This window comes from Mytilus edulis, chromosome 12 (genome assembly GCF_963676685.1).
Source record: "Mytilus edulis chromosome 12, xbMytEdul2.2, whole genome shotgun sequence".
Classification (NCBI taxonomy): Eukaryota; Metazoa; Mollusca; class Bivalvia; order Mytilida; family Mytilidae; genus Mytilus; species Mytilus edulis.
This window is the reverse complement of record NC_092355.1, coordinates 58,032,298-58,055,659: the sequence shown is the minus strand read 5'-3', so window position 1 is coordinate 58,055,659 and position 23,362 is coordinate 58,032,298. Positions and strand designations below refer to the sequence as shown.

The 23,362-nt window shown below is 34.0% G+C and overlaps 1 protein-coding gene across 3 annotated transcripts; it reads left to right on the top strand.

The window, feature by feature from the left end:
- The first annotated feature begins 774 nt into the window (after window positions 1-774).
- Window positions 775-23,362, top strand: LOC139498860 (uncharacterized). 3 transcript variants are annotated; one of them, XM_071287444.1, is made up of 5 exons: window positions 775-892; window positions 6,144-6,229; window positions 11,571-11,768; window positions 15,512-15,748; window positions 22,728-23,362. In XM_071287444.1, the coding sequence occupies exons 1-5, from the start codon at window positions 837-839 to the stop codon at window positions 23,294-23,296; spliced, it is 1,146 nt and encodes a 381-aa protein (XP_071143545.1). In that variant the 5' UTR covers window positions 775-836; the 3' UTR covers window positions 23,297-23,362. The 3 variants fall into 3 exon arrangements, with proteins under 3 accessions (XP_071143545.1, XP_071143547.1, XP_071143546.1); XM_071287446.1 differs by lacking the exon at window positions 775-892 and adding an exon at window positions 1,968-2,082; XM_071287445.1 differs by lacking the exon at window positions 775-892 and adding an exon at window positions 5,344-5,658 and having other exon boundaries at window positions 6,013-6,229.

The window sequence follows — 23,362 nt, the reverse complement described above, 5'->3', positions numbered from 1 at the left end:
GGGAGACAGGGAGAAAGGGGGTAGGCGAAAGGAGAAAGGGGGTGGGAGAAAGGGGAAAGGGGGTAGGAGAAAGGAGAGGAAGGCTGGGAGAAAGGAGAAAAATTTGGAGAAAGGAGAAAAAATAAAATATCTCTCCTTTTAAAAAAATTTCTAATATTTCAAGAAAAAATATCTCAAAAGGAGATGTTTTATTCTAATGGGAGAAAGGAGAACGGGGGTAGGAGAAAGGAGAAGAGGGGTGGGAGAAGGGAGAAGGGTACCCCCTGTCCTCCCCCTCATATATTGATTCCCTTATAAACAGGCCCTATTCCGACCTTCTGAGCCAATGCAAACACTATGCAAAAGGATACCGAATAGAGCAAAATAATCTGAAAACGGAAGGGTTAATAGTTAATAGATTAAGAACTCAGACCTGGGTCTATATGCTCCACATATTAGATAGATTACATCGTCACTAACAACAACTTGATTACATAAAAGTAGTCTTCAGGTCTATACACAAGTATTTTATTGACTTTTAATTATAGGATCAGAAAATGATATAATTCTGATTTCAATATACTGTCAATTATTGAACACGTTAATCCCTCGTAATCCCTCGAAATCTTTCAAAATTGGATTAAACTATAATGAAATGTAATAATTCGACACAAAAAGAATTAAGTTAATCTGTTATTGTCTCCGACTAGTTTGATACTGCACTTTTAATATACTTTATTTATATGCAGTGCAAATTTATATGTGCGTTCACAAGATACGAAAAGGTTCATAAAAATCTATGCTTTTTGCTTTTTCCCGACGTTTGAACATTTATACGATTTACAGAGCTGACAACAATGTTGAAAAAGGCGGGACAACGTGTAATAGCAGGTCGGAAGACAGTACGTATTATGTAAGTCAATAAATCATATAATTCTATTGTACTTTTATAGAGATTAGAAAACAATTATATATCTTATATTTTCCTGGTCTGTCATATACATTGGTGAATCTAGGAGACTGTTGTGGTTAGTTATAGCTAGTAAGTAAGTAGATATCTATTTTAATGAAACATCGCGTTCCTCGGTAATATGGAATAGGTACCGTACAGAGAGACCACGACAGCAACAAAAAATAACACTTTAATAATTTCATGCGTCCGAAACGTTTTTCAGGATGTAACTTCATTACTCAGCAACGCTCACAGCCGAATGTTTGAAAATAAAGGATGTATATTCGAAACGAGGCAGTTGTTAACATTTTAGCTATAAATAACAGTCAAATCACTTTAAAAGATGAAAATTACACTTTATGAATTTCACGGTTCATGAACCCTGCATCTAACTTAATATGTCTAATGTCTTATATCTTTATTATTTCATTATTCCTTGCTCATACTTACTAACGCAATCTTGCAGTTTAAACAGATTATATCGATTCCCTTCTCATATTTTCCAAAAAAAATCATAATTTAGATATAAAGTTAGAACGGAACCTATCGTATAACCTAGAAATTGCGTATAAGATCGTATAACGGGTATATTCTTAACACTGATCATGTCAATACTAGTTCTGACCTGAGTGTTTGGGTTCGGCCCCGACGCCGCTTGTTGAACCTAATTCATCCACAACACATGTAAGGCTCATGAGTCTCCATTACATTAAATATACTTCCTGTCTATTAATAGATTTGTACCACCCATGAAACAGTACTTCTTACAAAAGACCAGACTTTTATGTTCTTGAACGTGATGTTGTTCAAGTACGTGTATTCAATCTGATGATTAATTTTCTTCCCCAAAACAATTAGAAAAGATCAAAATTCTGATATTTTACACTCCTTTTAAAGGTTATGATGGTGTAATGTTTAATTTAGCTTTGTTTAATGAACTGAATTCTTTGTTAGGTAAAATATATAAACAAATACGATAATTGTTTATTTAATTGGGAAAAATTCTTGGTCTTTAAAATGATGTTCCGTTGGTCACGTGATTTTGATTCGATATTTAAAATAAGTTGATGCAAATCCCCTATCATATTGAAGTTGTTTTAAATCTAGTAAAGTATTTGAGAGGAAATTTTTAATTCACCACTAGATCGATAGTAAGTTTGTACATATATACATTATTTTTTTAATCTAATCTGACAAATTTGAGGATAAATCGTTCTATTGCTTAAAATGTGAAAAAGATATACAACTAACCAAATTCACAAAATATTGCATTTTCATTTATTTCTATGTAATCTACTTTGTTCATTTTTCAGTCAGTTTCATCATGAGATTTTCTGAACTATGTATTGTATTTTGTATACATTACGAGTGCAATTAATAAATTAATTTAATTTAAAGTGAGACACATAGATAAGATAATTTAACATAAATACCACTATAAGTACTGTAATGCAGCCGTTAAGTAAGTTTCCAAAAAAGGGGTGTGTGTGGTCAAATCAACTTTTGTTCATCTATTCTCTCTGTTTATTTTTGTAATCTTCAGATTGTATATATACAAAACTATGAATTTTACGAAAAACTAAGAATTTTCTTATCCCAGGAATAGATTACCTTAGCTGTATTTGGCACAACTTTTTGGAATTTAAAGTCCGCTTTGATCTTGTTTGGCTTTATAACTATTTTGATCTGAGCGTCACTGATGAGTCTTATGTAGACGAAACGCGCGTCTGGCGTATTAAAATATAATCCTGGTACCTATGATAACTATTGTAGTAGATATGAGTTTAGGGAGCTACCATTTGATTTTTATGGGGGGGGGGGGGGGGGGGGGCTAGGATGAAATTTGAAAAAAATAGGCAGGACAGGAGTTTTGAGTAAAAAAAAAAGGCAGGATGAGACAATTGCAAAAAAAAAAAAAAGGCAGGATGACAATTTAGGTAAAAAAGTCAGGATAAACTAATAAAAAAAAAGGCAGGACCGAATAGAGTGAAAAATAAAAAGGCAGGACAGAGATTACAACTAAATAAAAATGCAGGACAAAATTTAAAAGTAAGCGATAATGTTAGGAGTTATGAATAAAAAAATGAATTTAAACGAAGAGTACAACTATGTAAGTGATAAACGTGAGTTGATAAACGTGTTTTTAATTCGTTATTTTACGATACTAGAAATATAATATACATTTGTAAAAGGACGAAAGTACTTTAAATGGAAAATTAAAATATTTGAAATAAGTCAATTTAAAGACGTCACTGTTATGATTTGAATCTGCGAATCAGTAACTTTCTCAAACGTGAAAGTATAACCGACAACTTTGATTTAAAACATTGGTCTAAGTTCAAAAATGTGTAAAAAAAATGAATTTCACTTCAACACAATGATAATCTATATATGGATATCTAATGGTTTTAAACAGATTCATAACAATTTCATTATCTCTGCTGACATTTTTCTACGAGCAATTAACGATCAATGAATATTAAAGCAGATTTGATAAAAAAAAAAATAATATCATATGTGTCATATACACCTCTCTTAAAAATGCCATTGAGATTTTGTCGTTTGATGATCTGTAACGTAAAAAGCAAACTAATTTTATTCTCGATCGGCCATGACATTTGAACGAGTTATCCTGTTGTTTTTGTACCAAATCCTTTGACATGTGATTGTTACTGACTGATTTGAGAAAAGTAGTAAAATGGACTTTCAATGGTAATTTTGAACGCGCTGTATATAAAATTTTAAAATCCATTTTATATAGACAGATACCAAACTATGATAGATCTTAATCTTAAATCGATCTTTATGGATATATAGCTCAGCCTATTTACGTCTTATATTTACATACGTATTTAAATATAGTTCGATACATATTAAGTTGTTTTCTTTTAATACTTTTCAAAGCTGATTTCTTTATCACTGAATTATTGATGTTTGCTACTCAGGACCGGATTCTTTTAAAACTATTTGTATCTGTTTTGAGACTTAATAGATCATTATAGTAAATATTGGAAATGGAAAAAAAATCTTCTGCACATTATTAAAGAAATCAATCTTTTCTTGTACAGAAAATTCATAACTATAAAGTAACTGTTTGCCAAAGTAAAAATTCATCGAAATACTAGGGATTTTCTTATCCATGGCATAGATTACCTTAGCCGTATTTGGCACAACTTTTTGGAATTTTTGGTCCTCAATGTTCTTCAACTTTATACTTGTTTGGCTTTTTAACTATTTTGATCTGAGCGTCACTGGTGAGTCTTATGTAGACGAAACGCGCGTCTCGCGTATCAAAATTATTAGCCTGGTGCCTTTGATAACTATTTATGTAGAAATAAGATGTGATATGAGTACTGATAATAAAACAACCATCCGTTCAAGTCATAATGTACATGTAAACCGTTATCAGGGATCAACCATCCGTTCAAGTCATAATGTACATGTAAACCGTTATCAGGGAGCAACCATCCGTTCAAGTCATAGTGTACATGTAAACTGTTATCAGGGAGCAACAATCCGTTCAAGTCATAATGTACATGTAAACCGTTATTAGGGAGCAACCATTAACTTCAAAGAGGGAAGGGGTATGGTTTTTTTTCTCAGTCTGAAATATTTTTTTTTGTCATCTGCTTGACCATAATATTTTTTCATCAAATTGGGGATGAGAATAATTAATTTTAAGAGTAATGGACTCGTATATAAGTAAGAAAAAGAGCGATTCTTTAAGGGAATAAATTTAGGGAATAAATTAATAGAATACAAATATGCATGCCATATTCTTTGTGTCTGTGTCTGTTCCAAGTCACGAGCCTTTAATTCAGTGGTTGTCGTTTGTTCATGTGTTACATATTTGTTTTTCGATAATATTTTGTACATAAATTAGGCCTTTGTCTTCTCGTTTGAATTGTTTTACATTGTCATTACGGGGCCTTTTATAGCTGACTATGCGGTATGGGCTTTGCTCATTGTTGAAGGCCGTACGGTGACCTATAGTTGTTAATTATGCATGTGTCAGTTGGTCTCTTGTGGAGAGTTGTCTCATTGGCAATTATACCACATTTTTTTTTTTTTTTTTTTTTTAAAGTAATAGGAATTGTATATTCAAATTTAGATATGCAATTTCTTGCAAGTACAGAAAACCTTAAAACACAAATAGACTATAAAAAATCTACAAAAAAACAATAGACGATAAATAGAACTAAAAGTCTACACTAATTTTAGACTGAAATCTAACAATCAGCTGATTAAATGTCGTAACGGGAAAGTGAATCCATTTATATTCCGATAAAGAGGCGTTTTCCTGCAATGTTAATTCCCCATATTTGATTTCAAGTCGTATAAAGTTCCATGCACGACCCTCCATGTATAGGAACATTTAAATGAACTTATTTTAGGACTGAAAAACGAGACAGTGATTAATAAACGTTTGTTGTGTTAACGAATTATTATTACAGTGTCGACAGGAGGCAATAGTTTATGTTATTGACTTTAGTGACCGTTAGAGAATTTCTACACTGTAGAAAATATATAGGCACTATTTCATGTTATTGCCTTTAGTGACCGTTATTACAGTGTCGACAAGAGGCAATAGTTTATGTTATTGACTTTAGTGACCGTTAGAGAATTTCTACACTGTAGAAAATATATAGGCACTATTTCATGTTATTGCCTTTAGTGACCGTTATTACAGTGTCGACAAGAGGCAATAGTTTATGTTATTGACTTTAGTGACCGTTAGAGAATTTCTACACTGTAGAAAATATATAGGCACTATTTTATGTTATTGTCTTTAGTGACCGTTATTACAGTGTCGACAAGAGGCAATAGTTTATGTTATTGACTTTAGTGACCGTTAGAGATTTCTACACTGTAGAAAATATATAGGCACTATTTTATGTTATTGTCTTTAGTGACCGTTATTACAGTGTCGACAAGAGGCAATAGTTTATGTTATTGACTTTAGTGACCGTTAGAGAATTTCTACACTGTAGAAAATATATAGGCACTATTTTATGTTATTGCCTTTAGTGACCGTTATTACAGTGTCGACAAGAGGCAATAGTTTATGTTATTGCCTTTAGTTGACGTTATTACAGTGTCGACAAGAGGCAATAGTTTATGTTATTGGCTTTAGTGACCGTTAGAGAAAATAGGCAATATTTTGTTATCGACTTGAGCTACTGTTAAACAGAATGGATACGTGTCTTTCTAGGAAGTTACAGAAACCAGAGAAAAAGATGGAAAGTTGGGAAAAAGAGGAAGACGATGCATCTCTACCGTTTTTTAACAGAAAGGAAGGTAACGATTATTTCATTCAAGTATAACCTATCAGACCGAAAGCAGAGGTTGATTTTAGTGGAAAATAGGGGGGGGGGGGGCACAGGCCCTTCCGTTTGGAGCTACATATATATATATATGAGCAATGCTTGCATTTTCATGTCCTACTCCAAACGTTTATATATGGTCAATGCATGCATGAACTTTTTATATATCCCACTCAAAACGTTGACTTTTTATTTTTGGTTCGGGCGCCTTTTTTTCGTTATCCTGGACCCGCATCTGCTCAATATGGAAAGTGTGTGGGTTTTTTTAAATTTTTAACACGCTCGTTAATTGGCTTATGTTTCATATAAGTATATAAACATCTACTTTTTTCATAAACACAGCTTTCACCCAAAAGGCGAAGGCAAAGGCGTCCTTTTGTGGAGTGTATGTCCTTGTCTGGTCTACCATTTGATTTACGACGTAACATTTCAAGCCGTATAGTTAACCCATAGAAACACGGAGACATTTATTTCATAATCAGTCTTTACTGTTAATGTTTTTATTTGCTTTATTTTTTTCATCGGTCTTAGTTTAAACAGTATTTAATAATGAAAAATTATAAGATATATATTACAATGTTACATAAAGTTCAAATATGGGATTCGGAAACAAGTTTGGAAAAAAATCCGTCTACATCGGTCTTGTATTTCCTTAGCTTTTTATCATGACATAGTCCAGTGGTCGTACAATTTCGCGTTATAAGAGGGTATACTATTTCTCACGGGCCACCTTGGATTTGTAAAAAATTAAATTGACACAAAAAGTTGGCATAATTGAGACGAATTTAATAAAATCAGTGGAAATATCTACACATTTTGTAAAATCAGTTCACTTTATAACTGTTCAAAAACATTTGAAAGTAATTCTTTCTTATTTGGATTAATATGTTGGAAACAGCTTTAACAGCTAGTACTGGTTAATTTATCAGGCGCGGATCCAGAGGGGGGGGGGGGGGGTTCCGGGGGTTGTAACCCCCCTTTTTTTGGACGATCAATGCATTTGAATGAGGACATGTAATTGGAACCCCCCCTTTTGTCCTGGGTTAGGAACCCCCCTTTTTAAAATGACTGGATCCGCCCCTGTTTATCGTAGACATAAAGCCAAGGATCTTTGATAATTTCTAATTTATAAATTTATTGAGACTGTTTAGTGTTAAGTTTTCATTGCTATTTTTTTTTTAAACTGGGTGTTGTGCACTGGTTAACTTTACAAGCGTACATTGTATATATAGTATATCATGTTTTTGACAGGACTCCGTACATGATCAATAACTGGTTTTATGTCTTTTAACCAAATTTTTTAATAAACATTTAAAAAAGGTTAAATAAAAACATTCTTAAATTTTTAGTAACTTAAGTATTTTAATCCTTCCGCTTCATTTGTTTTCAAAATTTGTTAAAACTTTTTTTTATAAATTTAATAGTCTTGTTTTGCCGTAATAGGCCATTTAAAGTCAATAAAGAACCTATACATAAAATCAAAGTGTTTATTCATTCCGTTAAAAGTTGGATTTGACTGGCTTTTCATTACTATAATATGATTTAAAGGATTTGGTATATATCTACTGTGACATGTAATTACAAATTGGATACTCATCCTGAACATGCAACTTACATATTTATATTCAGAGTGCAATTGTTATAAAGGTGCATGCATGTCGAAGGGAGATTAAATTTCCATCTTTAATATATAAGTATGAAGTTTAAAAACTTCAAAAACTTTATCAATTCAACAATTATGGGTCAATTGGGTGTTGTTTACGCCATTTAACTTGCGTGCTAAGAATGGAATGAATTCATTTCAGTATATTTCGATAAAGCCAACGGTTGATTGTTTATCAAAAAAATATTAATGCGTATTATCAGTTTATATAATTTATGCGTTCTAAGCACTTTTCTAAAATTCTTCTTAGAAAAAAGGAAGAAAATAATTTCATTAAAATATTCCAACCTAAAAAGTTGGAAAAGGCTCAGTATATTATTATATAGGTATATGGGAAGATGTGGTATAAGTGCCAATGAGACAAATCTCCTTCCAAGTCACAATTTATAAAAGTTAACCATTATAGATCCAAGTACGGTCTTAAAAACGGAGCCTTGGCTGAAACCGAACAGCAAGCTATACCTAACTAGTGTTTAACCATTCAAACCGGAAAACCAACGATCTAATCTATAAAAAAAAACGAGAAACGACGAGAAACACTTATGATCCACGACATCCATGTTCCTGACTAAGAACAGGTGCAAACAAATGCAGCTTGCCTTAACGTTTTAATAGGTAACAACCTTCACCCTTCCCTTAAACAATAGTGTTACACACTAAAGCTACACTATACAATATCTGTTGAAATGTCATAACTCAATCAAAAGACATATTAACACAAGTGAACATAAACTGAACGAATAAATTTAAATATAATGTTCAGCGCCCGTAGCCTTTGTAAAACACCATATCTGCCCCTATCTTTCATATCCATATTTCAAATGGTCAGTCCTATTACCTTGTAAAACATACTGATTTCATTACTGTAATCATTTGTGCTGGACCAGAATTAGGACATGGAAAGGGGTGACCCTCCATTATTCTCTATTCTTTATATCCTTACACACCATTATTTAGGAGATAACTGTATTGTATTTTAAGCTCCGACTGCATCAATTGGGGATTTGATGGTCGCAAATTAAGTTTACTGGCGACGCGTTAGCGGAGCTCCATTCTAATGAAACTGACAGGAAACAACGTTAAAACATGTATTTAAAATTTGTCATATGCCGTCTGCGCATGCGCGTACGTCCCATAGCATCAATTGTCAATTGATGCCATGTAAGAAAGTGACGTTATCCATCAAAATGAACGTTACAAACGTTGTTGCATTAGAATCTCTATTCTCTATTTTGTTGGTTTATTATTCTTTATTCTCTATTTTGTTGGTTCATTATTCTTTATTCTCTATTTTGTTGGTTCATTATTCTTTATTCTCTATTTTGTTGGTTTATTATTCTTTATTCTCTATTTTGTTGGTTTATTATTCTTTATTTTCTATTTTGTTGGTTTATTATTCTTTATCCTCTATTTTGTTGGTTCATTATTCTCTATTCTCTATTTTGTTGGTTTATTATTCTTTATTCTCTATTTTGTTGGTTTATTATTCTTTATTCTCTATTTTGTTGATTCATTATTCTCTATTCTCTATTTTGTTGGTTTATTATTCTTTATTCTCTATTTTGTCGGTTTATTATTCTTTATTCTCTATTTTGTTGGTTTATTAATTTCTATTCGTTATTTTATTGGTTTATTATTCTTTATTCTCTATTTTGTTGGTTTATTATTCTCTATTCTCTATTTTGTTGGTTCATTATTCTTTATTCTTTATATTTTAGCACCTCATTATTCTCAATTCGGTAATACCCAATCCATAACCTCCCAAATTAAATAAATGTACTTGAAATATTTGCCACTTGACGTTAAATGAGTAACAACAAAATAATCAACCGACACAAGTATAGCCTTGTGTTTTGAATGCAATACATATGTGGCATGACTTTAATCCTTTTATATTGACATTATTTATTGCAATGAAAGATATGTTTAAAACTCAGAGGTATAGGGGTGTGTCGATAATTTCTTATTCTTCAATCTTAACTAATTATAAAACCTATAATAAAGGCCTATCTATAGGTTAATTGCTTTCTTTTAAAACCGTTAAATAAAAATTACTTTTAAATAGAAAACAAGTTTACACAAGATGTGGCAATAGAAAAGTCAATTTGTAATAAACAGAGTACAATGCAATACATCAAAATATAAACTTAATTAACGTTTTTATTTGGGGTTTTTCAAACCGATACAATCGCCAAGTTTAAAAATCTGTCTAAGATCTTTCTGCAAATAAATTGTCAGTCATTTTTAAATTTTAACTTTATTTTAATGTTCTAAGATGTGTCATCTTGTAACTCGATATTTGATGTATATACTATTTATTTTGTGGCAAAATGAATAAGCTATAGATTTATCCTGGTTGATAAAATTTTAAAGTGACACATTCTATTTCTAATCGACCTTAAAATTTACAAAAAGCAATTGTCTTCGCTTTTTACATTTGTTTCATCAAAGAAGAATATTTCTGTTAATATTTTTCAATTTTATTCCTAATTTTTTTTTTAAAATTATATCTTAGCAAAAAAAAAACCAAAACATCTTTAAAACTGTTTATTTTCAGAACCAATTAGCTAATTTAAAAAGCTTGATTTCTTTAGATTACTAGAAATACGCTTCAAAGGAGCCCAGTAGCCTAATTATAAGCTACTAAAAATTATATTTTGTCAAATGACCTCCTAGAGTGAAATGTTTAAGCTTATTACCCGTAGCATTACCAATCTGACAAACCCGATCCTACACCCTCCCCCTTTCGATCCCCTCCCACCACCACCACCGCCACTACCATCGACCTTTTATATTGACAGATTTGAATTTGTTTATACTGCTTTTGCTAATGAGAAATAAAGTATTAGTATTCATATTCGCTAATCGCAATATTGAAATGTGGCCGGGTTATAAAATAAATTTCATTTCAGCTATTTGACAAACACTGAATGGTACAGACAAACCTAATGGCTATGATAATACAAAATATTTATTATTTTGCTCTAATTTCGATGACAATCAATATTTATGATTTGATATCATTTCAAAGTCGACTTTGTCGTTTGTTGTTGTGTTATATATTTGTTCTTCGTTCATATTTTGTACATACATTAGATCGTTAGTGTTCTCGTTTGAATTGTTTTACATTTGTCATTTCCGGACCTTTTATAGCTGACTATGCAGTGCGAATTTGCTCATTGTTGAAGGCCATATGATGTCCTAAATTTGTTAATATCTGGTTCAGTTGTCTCAAAGGCATAATACCATATATCATGTTTAAATTTGACCATGACCTTTTATAGATGTAATAAAACTTTGAGCAAATATAGGATTATTTCTGTCCTCTTACGACAAAGCGACTATTATCATTAATAATGACAAAAACATTTTTGTTTTCAGACTCAAGTCAGAAGCCCCCGGCCTTTGTTAGTCTTGTATGTTTTTTTTAATTTAAAGTTCATTTATATGTCTTGGAGTTTAATGTGACGTCCATTTTCCCTGAACTAGTACGCACTTTTATTTAGGGGCAAGTTGTGGACCACCTCCGGTTGCATGGTTTTCTCTTTGCGTTGAAGACTCAGTGATGGCCTTCGGCTGTTGTCTTCACTTTGGTCGGGTTGTTGATGTCTTTGACACATTCCCCATTTCCATTCTCAATTTTATTTTCCAGGTGAAGTCGGAATATACATGACCATTTACGATGCCAAAGCAGAAAATCCCAAGTCTTATGGATCAGAAAGATTTTATTATATGGATTTGACAGACAAGTTATTCGACCACTTGTCGTCGGCCGACATCGTCAAACTAAGAGAAGACCTGGAAAAGAAGGGTGCTCTTCATGGAGCTTATATTGAACGCTTTTCAAGGGGTAATTATTAATTTTGTAAACTACAAGAAGCTACCTTTAGACTAGTAGAAACTACTTTTAGACTAGTACTAGGTATCTTGTACATAATTGACATAATATAAATAAAGATCGGAAAGAAAATAAGTAGATGGGCTTTTTGTATGTAGCTCTTGACGTACGTCTCCCCACAAATAAAAGAAATTAGGGAATAGTAATATGGTAACCATTGGTCTTTCTGTGACTGGCACTAAACACCTCGCCGTAACATTTGGCTGTGCAGAATGTCCAAATCACAGCCACATCCGGTCAGAATGGGGACAATAGATCAAATGCCTGGCGTAAAGAGAGTGTCACTCTCTCTGCACATTAGGAACCCTTACAACAACTCTTTGGTAAGTCCGTATTTGGCTAGGCTAAGTTTCTGTCCCTATCCAGTATACCCTCGTTTTACCGTGGCTGTCCAAATGTTCACAACCTTCATCGCGGACAGCTAATATTACAGTATGAATATCTATTCATCGTTCAATCAATCATTACGTACGTAGGCATACCAATCCTACACATGGCGGCGTTCCTGAAGGATAAAAATCCACAAATCGCTACGGACTCATGCCATATATTAATTCACAATATGTTCATTTGTCGAGATAGACATAACACCACCTTGCCTTTAAATTTACTTAAGAGAAATGGTTGCGAGAGAGTTGGAAAAGGTTTAAACAGTTAATTCCAACATAAGTTTTCAACTGTTGACATACACAAGAGGGCCAATTATTTAATATGCTTTTAGGAAAAATAAGTAAATATATAGATCAAAACATCAACCAAAAGGAAAGTAAAACTTTATTTTAAAGCCCATTGCATTGGAGGTGTAGGTAAATGTATGGTCTTTGGTTAGCTTTCTTACTAGCTGAACCATGAAGTCATCATTATGTAAGGTATAATACCCTCCTTTCGAAGTAACCTAGTCCTACAGATAGACAGATTGGTTATCTGTATGTCTATAGTCTACTCTTAAAGGAGAAAAGTTTACCTAACATAATAATGACTTCTCGGTTCAGCTTGTAAGCAAGCTTTCCAACGATAATATCTTTATCTACACACTCAATGCAATCGGCTGTAATAGACTCCTTCACGTGGGACTATAGCAGTGCGATAGAATAACTGTTTATACATACATAAAATAACATCGACGTTATAGTCAGAAAAATATTACACTCAAATATACTTTTTTTCTCATGAATAAATAATGTTTTATTTTTTTGTTAACTTGAAGATGCCCGCGAAATCGCAGTACAATTGGGCAAGTGTGGAAACTATTAAAAGAGCTTCTTGAATTTCGAGGGCATTACGTCGACTGAGCATGTGCGAAAGCGTATAAGACACCGGATCGATATGGAACTCCGAATTTATATATTTTCTCTAAAATTGACGTTTTCTTTGGAAAACATATTGTTTCAAAAGGAAAATTTAGAAAGTGCAGTGTATGGTTTCAGAGGAGTCTCTTTCCTCTAGTGGTATATAGATACTAATGTTACAATTCAAAAAAGTGTACTCGTTGAACTGTAGTTGTTAAAAGCTTTTGCAAGTGCAAATTGTAAATGCAACCTGCAATTAATTGAACAGAACTCTATAACTGTAGAAAATATATATAATCGATTTAGCTTTTAATTAGGTTATTTGTCATGAACAAACAAATATCTCTAAAACCATCAGAAATGAAATCAGATTTCGTGTGAACCATATTTGTCAATGTTATCTAGAATGTCAAAAATCCATGTGAAATCGACACGATTAGCGCCATTATAAAATGGAATTCAACATATAACCGATTTTATCAGATACTAAAGTGATCCATCAAAACACATTATAGCAGTAACAAAGGGATACTTGGGAAACTGAGGGTAGAAAAGGGACTGTTTTAATGGGCTTTTATGATTGTGGATTTTAACCCGAATAATCCAGTCGTTATATTTCTCTTTTGATGGCTCGCAAGTAGAAGACTCTGAGATAGATTGTTGGGAGTGACTGAATTATTCTTAGTTTTATAAGAATATGATGAGATTGAAAACAATGCCTTTAAACGAATACAGCGTCTAATGATTTGGTGCACCACGTGACAAATAATGCAAATTAACTTGATCACAGATATCAGGATTAAAATTTGTAACGCCACACTCGTGTTTCGTCTACATCAATGACACTCGAATCATAAATGTAAAAAAAGTGCCAAATAAACTACGATATCGATGTTGAAGAGCACCCATCTTATTTATTTTTAAAATGAAGTATTTACCAGTATTGTGATAAAATGACACTGGGACAATGATTGAGAGTTGAACGTATTGCCATTATGCTTCTACGATAGCAAGAGACTCAGAGACATAATTTCAATATTTTATTTCTACTTTAAGATCGTAAACCAGAATCAGTCATATATAACTATAGCTACTCGCGTCCGTTTGCATGAGCGGAAACACCCCCCCCCCCCCCCCCCCCCCCCCCCACTTTCCGTATCGTTAACTATGTGACCATTTCATGGTATTCCGTGGGTTAGAACACCTTTTCAAAAAGAAGCATTAAGTCTATGCGAATTGAGTCGAAACTGTGAAACAAAGCCTTTAGAATTCTGTGCAATCCCATTTTAATTATGCATGGTCAATATTTGTTCTGCTAATTAAAGTCACTTCATAGAAATTCAATACAGACACATTCGTTAGCAAAACAGCCATCAATCGAAGACATTAAATGGGAAAATAATTTAATTTCTTCTTTTTATAACCCTTTCAAAGGCCCTCCCTCGATTCCTGATGACAATTAATACTAAATAATTATCAATATTAGAATCAAATCACTTCATTAGTGACATAACACCCAAATAAACAGAGCTAAATTGTCGATTTTACCGCCATTAAACAGTATCAAATCTATATACTCTATCAGAGATTGAAAACAAAAGAATAGATTTGATTGAAATTATAGAATACTAGATTAATTCTTATTTAGAAATAATTGTAAAACAACCTTCAGAATACTTCCTGTTTTTGTTTTGATTGATTGTACCAGCTAACGTGGATATCATTTGTGTTTAATCATTTAAACGAAAATAAAAAAGAAAATACGTAGGATAGAATGCAGCTTGGAACTTGTTATCGTCTTTTAAAACAATTCACGCAGACTATGATTTTTTTTGGGGGGGGGGGGATATGGGCACTAGGGACACACTCTTTTCATTGGTTTTTTTTGGCTGGTAATCGTAGCCAGTGCCTTATAAGATGGAAAAAGTTGTCATTCTCCTGCTTAAATATTGGACAGGCGATCTAGCGACGGCTATGTGTGACATGGTCAATGTCACTGAGCCGAATAAAAACATGTTACAATGAGTGGTAACACGTAACATGAAGTCACGTGGCTTTTTATGGGACAAAATTTCAATGGTATTTTTAAACGCAAACTAAAATCTACAACCAGCAAGTTAAAAAACAATTTATTATCAATTTCTTACAATTTCAGGAATAGTTATAGCTGTAGGATTTGATGATATATGTTCATTACAGTGGCAGATCCAGGGGGTCCGGGGGTTGGAAACCCCCCTTTTTTTGGACGATCAATGCTTTGAATGGGGACATGTGGTTGGAGCCCCCTTTAGCCTGGATTAGAAAAACCCCTTTTAAATGGCTGGATTCGCCCTGTCATTATACTCACTTTGAGATCTCTAAAAACAAGTTAACAAACATTTTATTTTCAATTTTGTACAATTTCAGGGATAGTTTTAGCTGTAGGATTTGATGATATAGGAGCATTAGACTCACTTTGGGATCTGTACCAGAGAGGAAAACTTAGTATGACCTTCCAGGATGTCATCGTCAATAGTACGGTATTAAAGAAGCTAAAAACAACCAAGATAGTACTCAGATCTAAAATTTTGGAATCTGAATACAACAACTGTACAAACGAACTGTTAAGTAGAAAAATGAAAAGACTAGAAATAAAAACTAGAGGTAATTATCTTATTGTGACGTATTGTCGTGGTAGGGATATAAAAAACTAGAGGTAATTATCTTATTGTGACGTATTGTCGTGGTAGGGATATAAAACACCAGAGGTAATTATCTTACTTTGACATATTGTCGTGGTAGGAATATACAAACTAGAGGTAATTATCTTACTGTGACGTATTGTCGTGGTGGGGATATACAAACTAGAGATAATTATCTTACTGTGACGTATTGTCGTGGTAGGGATATACAAACTAGAGGTAATTATCGTACTTTGACATATTGTCGTGGTGGGGATATACAAACTAAAGGTAATTATCTTATTGTGACGTATTGTCGTGGTAGGGATATAAAAAAAACTAGAGGTAATTATCTTACTTTGACGTATTGTCGTGGTAGGGATATACAAACTAGAGGTAATTATCTTACTTTGACGTATTGTCGTGGTGGGGATATACAAACCAGAGGTAATTATCTTACTTTGACGTATTGTCGTGGTGGGGATATACAAACTAGAGGTAATTATCTTACTTTGACGTATTGTCGTGGTGGGGATATACAAACTAAAGGTAATTATCTTATTTTGACGTATTGTCGTGGTAGGGATATACAAACTAGAGTTTATAATCTTACTTTGACGTATTGTCGTGGTAGGGATATACAAACTAGAGGTAATTATCTTACTTTGACGTATTGTCGTGGTGGGGATATACAAACTAAAGGTAATTATCTTACTTTTTCGTATTGTCGTGGTAGGGATATACAAACTAGAGGTCATTATCTTACTTTGACGTATTGTCGTGGTAGGGATATAAGAACTAGAGGTAATTATCTTACTGTGACGTATTGTCGTGGTGGGGATATACAAACTAGAGGTAATTATCTTACTGTGACTTATTGTCGTGGTGGGGATATACAAACTAGAGGTAATTATCTTACTTTGACGTATTGTCATGATGGGGATATACAAACTAGAGGTCATTATCTTACTTTGACGTATTGTCGTGGTGGGGATATAAAAACTAGAGGTAATCATCTTACAGTGACGTACTGTCGTGGTAGGGATATAAAAACTAGAGGTTATTATCTTACTTTGACATATTGACATGACAGGGATATTGATATATGTACCACGTATAAAGATTCCGTTGGATTCTATATTATTACATGCATTTGAAAAAAACCTTGAATTTCCCATGCCAAGAGTTAAAGTTATTGCACGTTTTCAATTCCGTTTGATAATATATCAAAACAGATGATAAATAATTCTTGAGTTTCCCATGCCAAGAGTTATAGTACATTATTTGTAATTGCAAAAGATTGTTATTGCATTGTATAAATTACTTCAATCGTATTATAATGACCGTTCTTTCCTCTTCCTTTTTGCCGGCCGACTGCTTGGCGGTTCGTGTCCATACAGTATTTGACCAAAGTAGCGAGGTAAACGATAATTTTGTCGTAAAGGGTTACGATTTGATGTGTATGTTTGGCGGTGTATACTTTTCATGTGAACAATTAACATTCTATATTTTTTGTCAGCAAGATTTCAGAGTGCGGTTCCAGCCATTACAAAAAGGGGGAGGTGTTCCAACCGTAATACTATGTCCTCATTCAAATGAATAGAACTTCCAAAAATTGTGTACCAAACCCCCACACCCTAAAGCCGCCACTGGATTCATTGTACACGGTTGAATTAATATGGGCGTCAAGTTGGTTACCTATTCCCTATTCCCTATTCGTTACCTATTCGTTACCTATTCCCTATTCCCTATTCGTTGCCTATTCGTTACCTATTCCCTATTCCCTATTCGTTACCTATTCGTTACCTATTCCCTATTCCCTATTCGTTACCTATTCGTTACCTATTCCCTATTCCCTATTCGTTGCCTATTCGTTACCTATTCCCTATTCCCTATTCGTTACCTATTCCCTATTCCCTATTCGTTACCTATTCGTTACTTATTTGATTTTTAATATCCTTCCCCCTTTTTAATTATGGCATGGAATAGTTTAATATGGCTGCCGCTACCATGGAAACGGCACAATTGTGAAAAACTACACCAAAATTTTCAAAATTCTCAAAATGCTCAAAACTTCATGAAACTTCACAGTAATGATAAGCAACATTGGTAGATATGGCATTTGGAGTTGGAATTTCCAAAATAGGTCTTGTTACCATGGAAACAATGCAAAAAGGTCAAACATTTCAAAAATAAGAATTTTGAGTAAACTGGATGAAACTTTACAGGAATGGTAACTGGCATAGGCAGAGTTGGATTTTGAAGTTAGAATTTTCAAAATGGCCGCCGTAACCATGGAAACAGCAAAAATATCAAAAAATTAAAAATTTTCAATTGTGTCCGTGTCTCTGGTGGTAAAAATGTGTTCTTAGAGATGAAAATACCCTATTAGCGCGCATGTACCCGTTCCAGCGCTCGGTTAATACCCTGTTACCAATTCGTTACCTATTCGTTACTTATTCACTTATAACACGTTTGTTGTACGTTGCACCTTTTAGAAAATGATTTTCAATTGTGTCCATGTCTCTGGTGGTAATAATGTGTTCTTAGAGATAAAATACGACTATAAGCGCATGTACCCGTTCAAGCGCTCAGATAATACCCTGTTACCTATTCGTTACCTATTCGTTACCTATTCACTTATAATACGTTTGTTGTACGTTGCACCTTTTAGAAAAGGATTTTCAATTGTGTCCATGTCTCTGGTGGTAATAATGTGTTCTTAGAGATGAAATACGACTATAAGCGCATGTACCCGTTCAAGCGCTCAGATAATACCCTGTTACCTATTCGTTACCTATTCTTTACCTATTAACTTATAATACGTTTGTTGTACGTTGCACCTTTTAGAAAAGGATTTTTAATTAAGTTCATGTCTCTGGTGATAATTATATGTTCTTATAGATGAAATACCCCTATTAGCGCGTATGTACTCGTTCCAGCGCTCGGATAATATCCTGTTACTTATTCGTTCCTGATTCGCTTTTAATGCGCAGGGGTATACGCTGCACCTTAAAATAAATCGTTTTTTAATTGTGTTCATGTCTCTGGTGGTAATTATGTGTTCTTAGAGATGAAATGACCCTATTAGCGCGCATGTACCCGTTCCAGCGCTCGGTTAATACCTTGTTACCTATTCGTTACCTATTCGTTACCTATTAACTTATAATACGTTTGTTGTACGTTGCACCTTTTAGAAAAGGATTTTTAATTAAGTTCATGTCTCTGGGGGTAATAATGTGTTCTTAAAGATGAAATACGACTATAAGCGCGCATGTACCCGTTCCAGCGCTCGGATAATACCCTGTTACCTATTCGTTACCTATTCACTGATAATACGTTTGTTGTACGTTGCACCTTTTAGAAACGGATTTTTAATTGTGTCCATGTCTCTGGTGTAAACAATGTGTTCTAAGAGATGAAATTACCCTATTAGCGGACATGTACCCGTTCCAGCGCTCGGTTAATACCCTATTACCTATTCGTTACCTATTCGTTACCTATTCACTTATAAAACGTTTGTTGTACGTTGCACCTTTTAAAAAAGGATTTTCAATTGTGCCCATGTCTCTGGTGGTAACCATGTGTTCTTAGTGATGAAATGACCCTATTAGAGCGCATGTACCCGTTCAAGCGCTCGGTAAAAAACCTGTTACCTATTCGTTACTTATTCCCTTTTAATGCGCGGGATATATGGTGCACCTTGAAAGAAATCGTTTTTTAATTGTGTTCAAGTCTCTGGTGGTAAGAATGTGTTCTTAGAGATGAAATGACCCTATTAGCGTGCATGTACCCGTTTCAGCGCTCGGTTAATACCCTGTTACCATTCATTACCTATATAAGTGAATAGGTAACGAATAGGTAACGAATAGGTAACAGGGTATTAACCGAGCACTGGAACGGGTACATGCGCGCTAATAGGGTCATTTCATCTCTAAGAACACATTGTTACTACCAGAGACATGAACACAATTAAAAAACGATTTATTTTAAGGTGCAGCGTATACCCCTGCGCATTAAAAGCCAAAAAGGAACGAATAAGTTACAGGGTATTATCCGAGCGCTGGAACGAGTACATACGTGCTAATAGGGATATTTCATCCATAAGAACACATTATTACCACCAGAGATATGAACTTAATTAAAAATCCTTTTCTAAAAGGTGCAACGTACAACAAACGTATTATAAGTGAATAGGTAACAAATAGGTAACATGGTATTAACCGAGCGCTGGAACGGGTACATGCGCGCCAATAGGGTCATTTCATATCTAAGAACACATTCTTACCACCAGAGACATGAACACAATTAAAAAACGATTTATTTCAAGGTGCAACGTATACCTCGTGCATTAAAAGCAAATAAGGAACGAATAAGTAACAGGGTGTTATCCGAGCGCTGGAACGAGTACATATGCGCTTATAGGGGTATTTCATCTATAAGAACACATTGTTACCACCAGAGATATGAACTTAATTGAAAATTCTTTTCTAAAAGATGCAACGTACAACAAACGTATTAAAAGCGAATAAGTAACGAATAGGTAACGAATAGGTAAAAGGGTATTAACCGAGCGCTTGAACGGGTACATGCGCGCTAATAGGGTCATTTCATCTCTAAGAACACATTGTTACCACCAGAGACACGGACACAATTGAAAATCCTTTTCTAAAAGGTGCAACGTACAACAAACGTATTATAAGTGAATAGGTAACGAATAGTTAACGAATAGGTAACAGGGTATTTACCGAGCGCTGGAACGGGTACATGCGCGCTAATAGGGTAATTTCATCTCTTAGAACACATTGTTACCACAAGAGACATGGAGACAATGAAAAATCCTTTTCTAAAAGGTGCAACGTACAACAAACTTTTTAAAAGCGAATAAGTAACGAATATTTAACAGGATATTATCCGAGCGCTGGAACAGATACAAATGCACTTTTAGAGTTATATCACCTCTAAGAGCCCAAATCTTCCACCAGAGACAACAAAACAATTGAAAATGATGTTTTAAAAGGTGCAACGTAAGATACTCGTATTATAAGCGAATTATAAGCGAGTGATGGAACGAATTAAACAAGGTAATAGCATGCTCCGAAACGATGTACACCCTGCTTACATGTTTAACTCCACCACATTATGTTAGTATGTGCCTGTCCCTAGACAAGAGCCTGAAATTAAGTAGTTATCGTTTGTTTTTGTGTAACATATTTCCGTTTATTTTTTTGTATATGAAACACGGCCGTCAGTTTTGTTGTTTGAATTGTATGAGGTTGTCATGTCTGGGCCTTTTATAGGTGACTACACGGTTTGGGCTATGGTCATTGTTGAAGGCCGTACAGTGAACTATAGTTGATAATTTCTGTGTCCTTTTGGTCTAATGTGGAGTGTTGTCTCATTGGCAATCATACCACATCTTCTTTTTTATGCAAGCGCTAACACGGTGATTTCATCCCGTCGAACCAAGATCCATCTTCAAACATACGGACATAAAGCAGTTAAAAGGTAGAACGTATAAAAAACAAGTAAGGAACAAATGCGTATCGAACATGAAGTAACAGGATCGGTTGAGCACAAACACATATAAATAGGTCATAAAAAGATCATTTTACCTCAACAAATTTAGAACTATTACCATATGTAAGAGTATTAACAACTAGATTTGTAATTGCTAGCAATATCGGATGGCACCCTTCCCCCTATTACCAGGTGAGCGGCAGCCATTTTGACAATTCCAAAGTCAAAGAGAGCATCTACAGATGTCTAGTAACATTTTTGCAAAGTTTCATTAAGTTTGAACATTTTGAAATTTTTGATATTTTTGCTGTTTCCATGGTTACGGCGGCCATTTTGAAAATTCTAACTTCAAAATCCAACTCTGCCTATGCCAGTTACCATTCCTGTAAAGTTTCATCCAGTTTACTCAAAATTCTTATTTTTGAAATGTTTGACCTTTTTGCATTGTTTTCATGGTAACAAGACCTATTTTGGAAATTCCAACTCCAAATGCCACATCTACCAATGTTGCTCATCATTACTGTGAAGTTTCATGAAGTTTTGAGCATTTTGAGAATTTTGAAAATTTTGGTGTAGTTTCCATGGCAACATAGTAGTTCCAATGATCGCCAAAATCATCCAACACCTGTATATAGTGGGCACCTACAATGTTTTAAAATATGATGATTCTGAGTTGAAGCGTATCCAAACAGTTCACCAAAAACCAAAACTGATTTTTTTCACAATTGTGCCGTTTCCATGGTAGCGGCAGCCATATTAAACTATTCCATGCCATAATTAAAAAGGGGGAAGGATATTAAAAATCAAATAAGTAACGAATAGGTAACGAATAGGGAATAGGGAATAGGTAACGAATAGGTAACGAATAGGGAATAGGGAATAGGTAACGAATAGGCAACGAATAGGGAATAGGGAATAGGTAACGAATAGGCAACGAATAGGGAATAGGGAATAGGTAACGAATAGGTAACGAATAGGGAATAGGGAATAGGTAACGAATAGGCAACGAATAGGGAATAGGGAATAGGTAACGAATAGGGAATAGGGAATAGGTAACGAATAGGGAATAGGGAATAGGTAACGAATAGGGAATAGGGAATAGGTAACCAACTTGACGCCCATTGAATTAATATCTTAGCTGCGTCGGATAGAAATCGACCTTATGCAAATTTACGTAAATATACATGTACATTACTCTGATTTATTTTTGAGCATTCATTTACGTAATACAATCAAATGAAAGATGAAGTTTTGTCCGTTTTGTAGCATTCGATTAACAATTCAACTTACAAACAGTCCCAGACTTGAATTTGTTTTCAAAACCTAAATAGGTTAACAGATGCATTGATGTTGATTTGTATAAGGTCGACATCTATCCAACGGATCTCATTTTAAGACACAATATTGAACATGCATACAAATCTGTACTATTGACTTTCCAGAAGTAGACAAGAAAATGGTGCTAAGATTGGCAGAACAACAAAGGAGTTTCACCGACAATGTGCAATCCCTGAAGGACACGGAGGAAAACATAGAATTATCGTTAGGAGAATTTGCTCTTACCATGAAACAGATACTACCACAAGGTGTACTCGAATTAAAAACTATACGAGAGTTCGAAACAAATTACAAAATGGCCAAAGGAACATCACGTGTCAAAAACACCAAAATTATTGACCAGTTCACAGACATGTTAGGGAAGTTACGAACCACATTCACGGAAGCGTTTACACAATTATATGTACCCTTACTACAAGTTCATTCCATTTGTGAAAGCGAAAAACAAAAACAAATTAAAAGAGACATACGCAGGAAAATTAACATTGGACAAGAATTAATGAAACCGGAAGCTCCGCTCAAAATTGTGATTCATCCCGTCTGGGCAAGAAAGATACTTCCTCGGGAGCAGTCATTATTCCGTGGACTTGTGTGCGTACTTCCGCTTGCCGTGGAAGCTCTCAAAGACATCGACTTCATGCTTGATGAATATATTAACGATTTTGTATTATAATATGTTTCTATTTCATGTCATTAGTCCGTCCATATAATATAAAATAATAAAATGTACCATCTAAAA

Coding starts and splice junctions, on each gene's coding strand:
- LOC139498860 (XM_071287444.1), top strand. CDS start 837: ATGTTGAAAAAGGCGGGACAACGTGTAATAGCAGGTCGGAAGACAGTA. Junction 893..6,143: donor CGGAAGACAGTACGTATTAT/GTAAGTCAATAA, acceptor GTGTCTTTCTAG/GAAGTTACAGAAACCAGAGA. Junction 11,769..15,511: donor TATTGAACGCTTTTCAAGGG/GTAATTATTAAT, acceptor GTACAATTTCAG/GGATAGTTTTAGCTGTAGGA.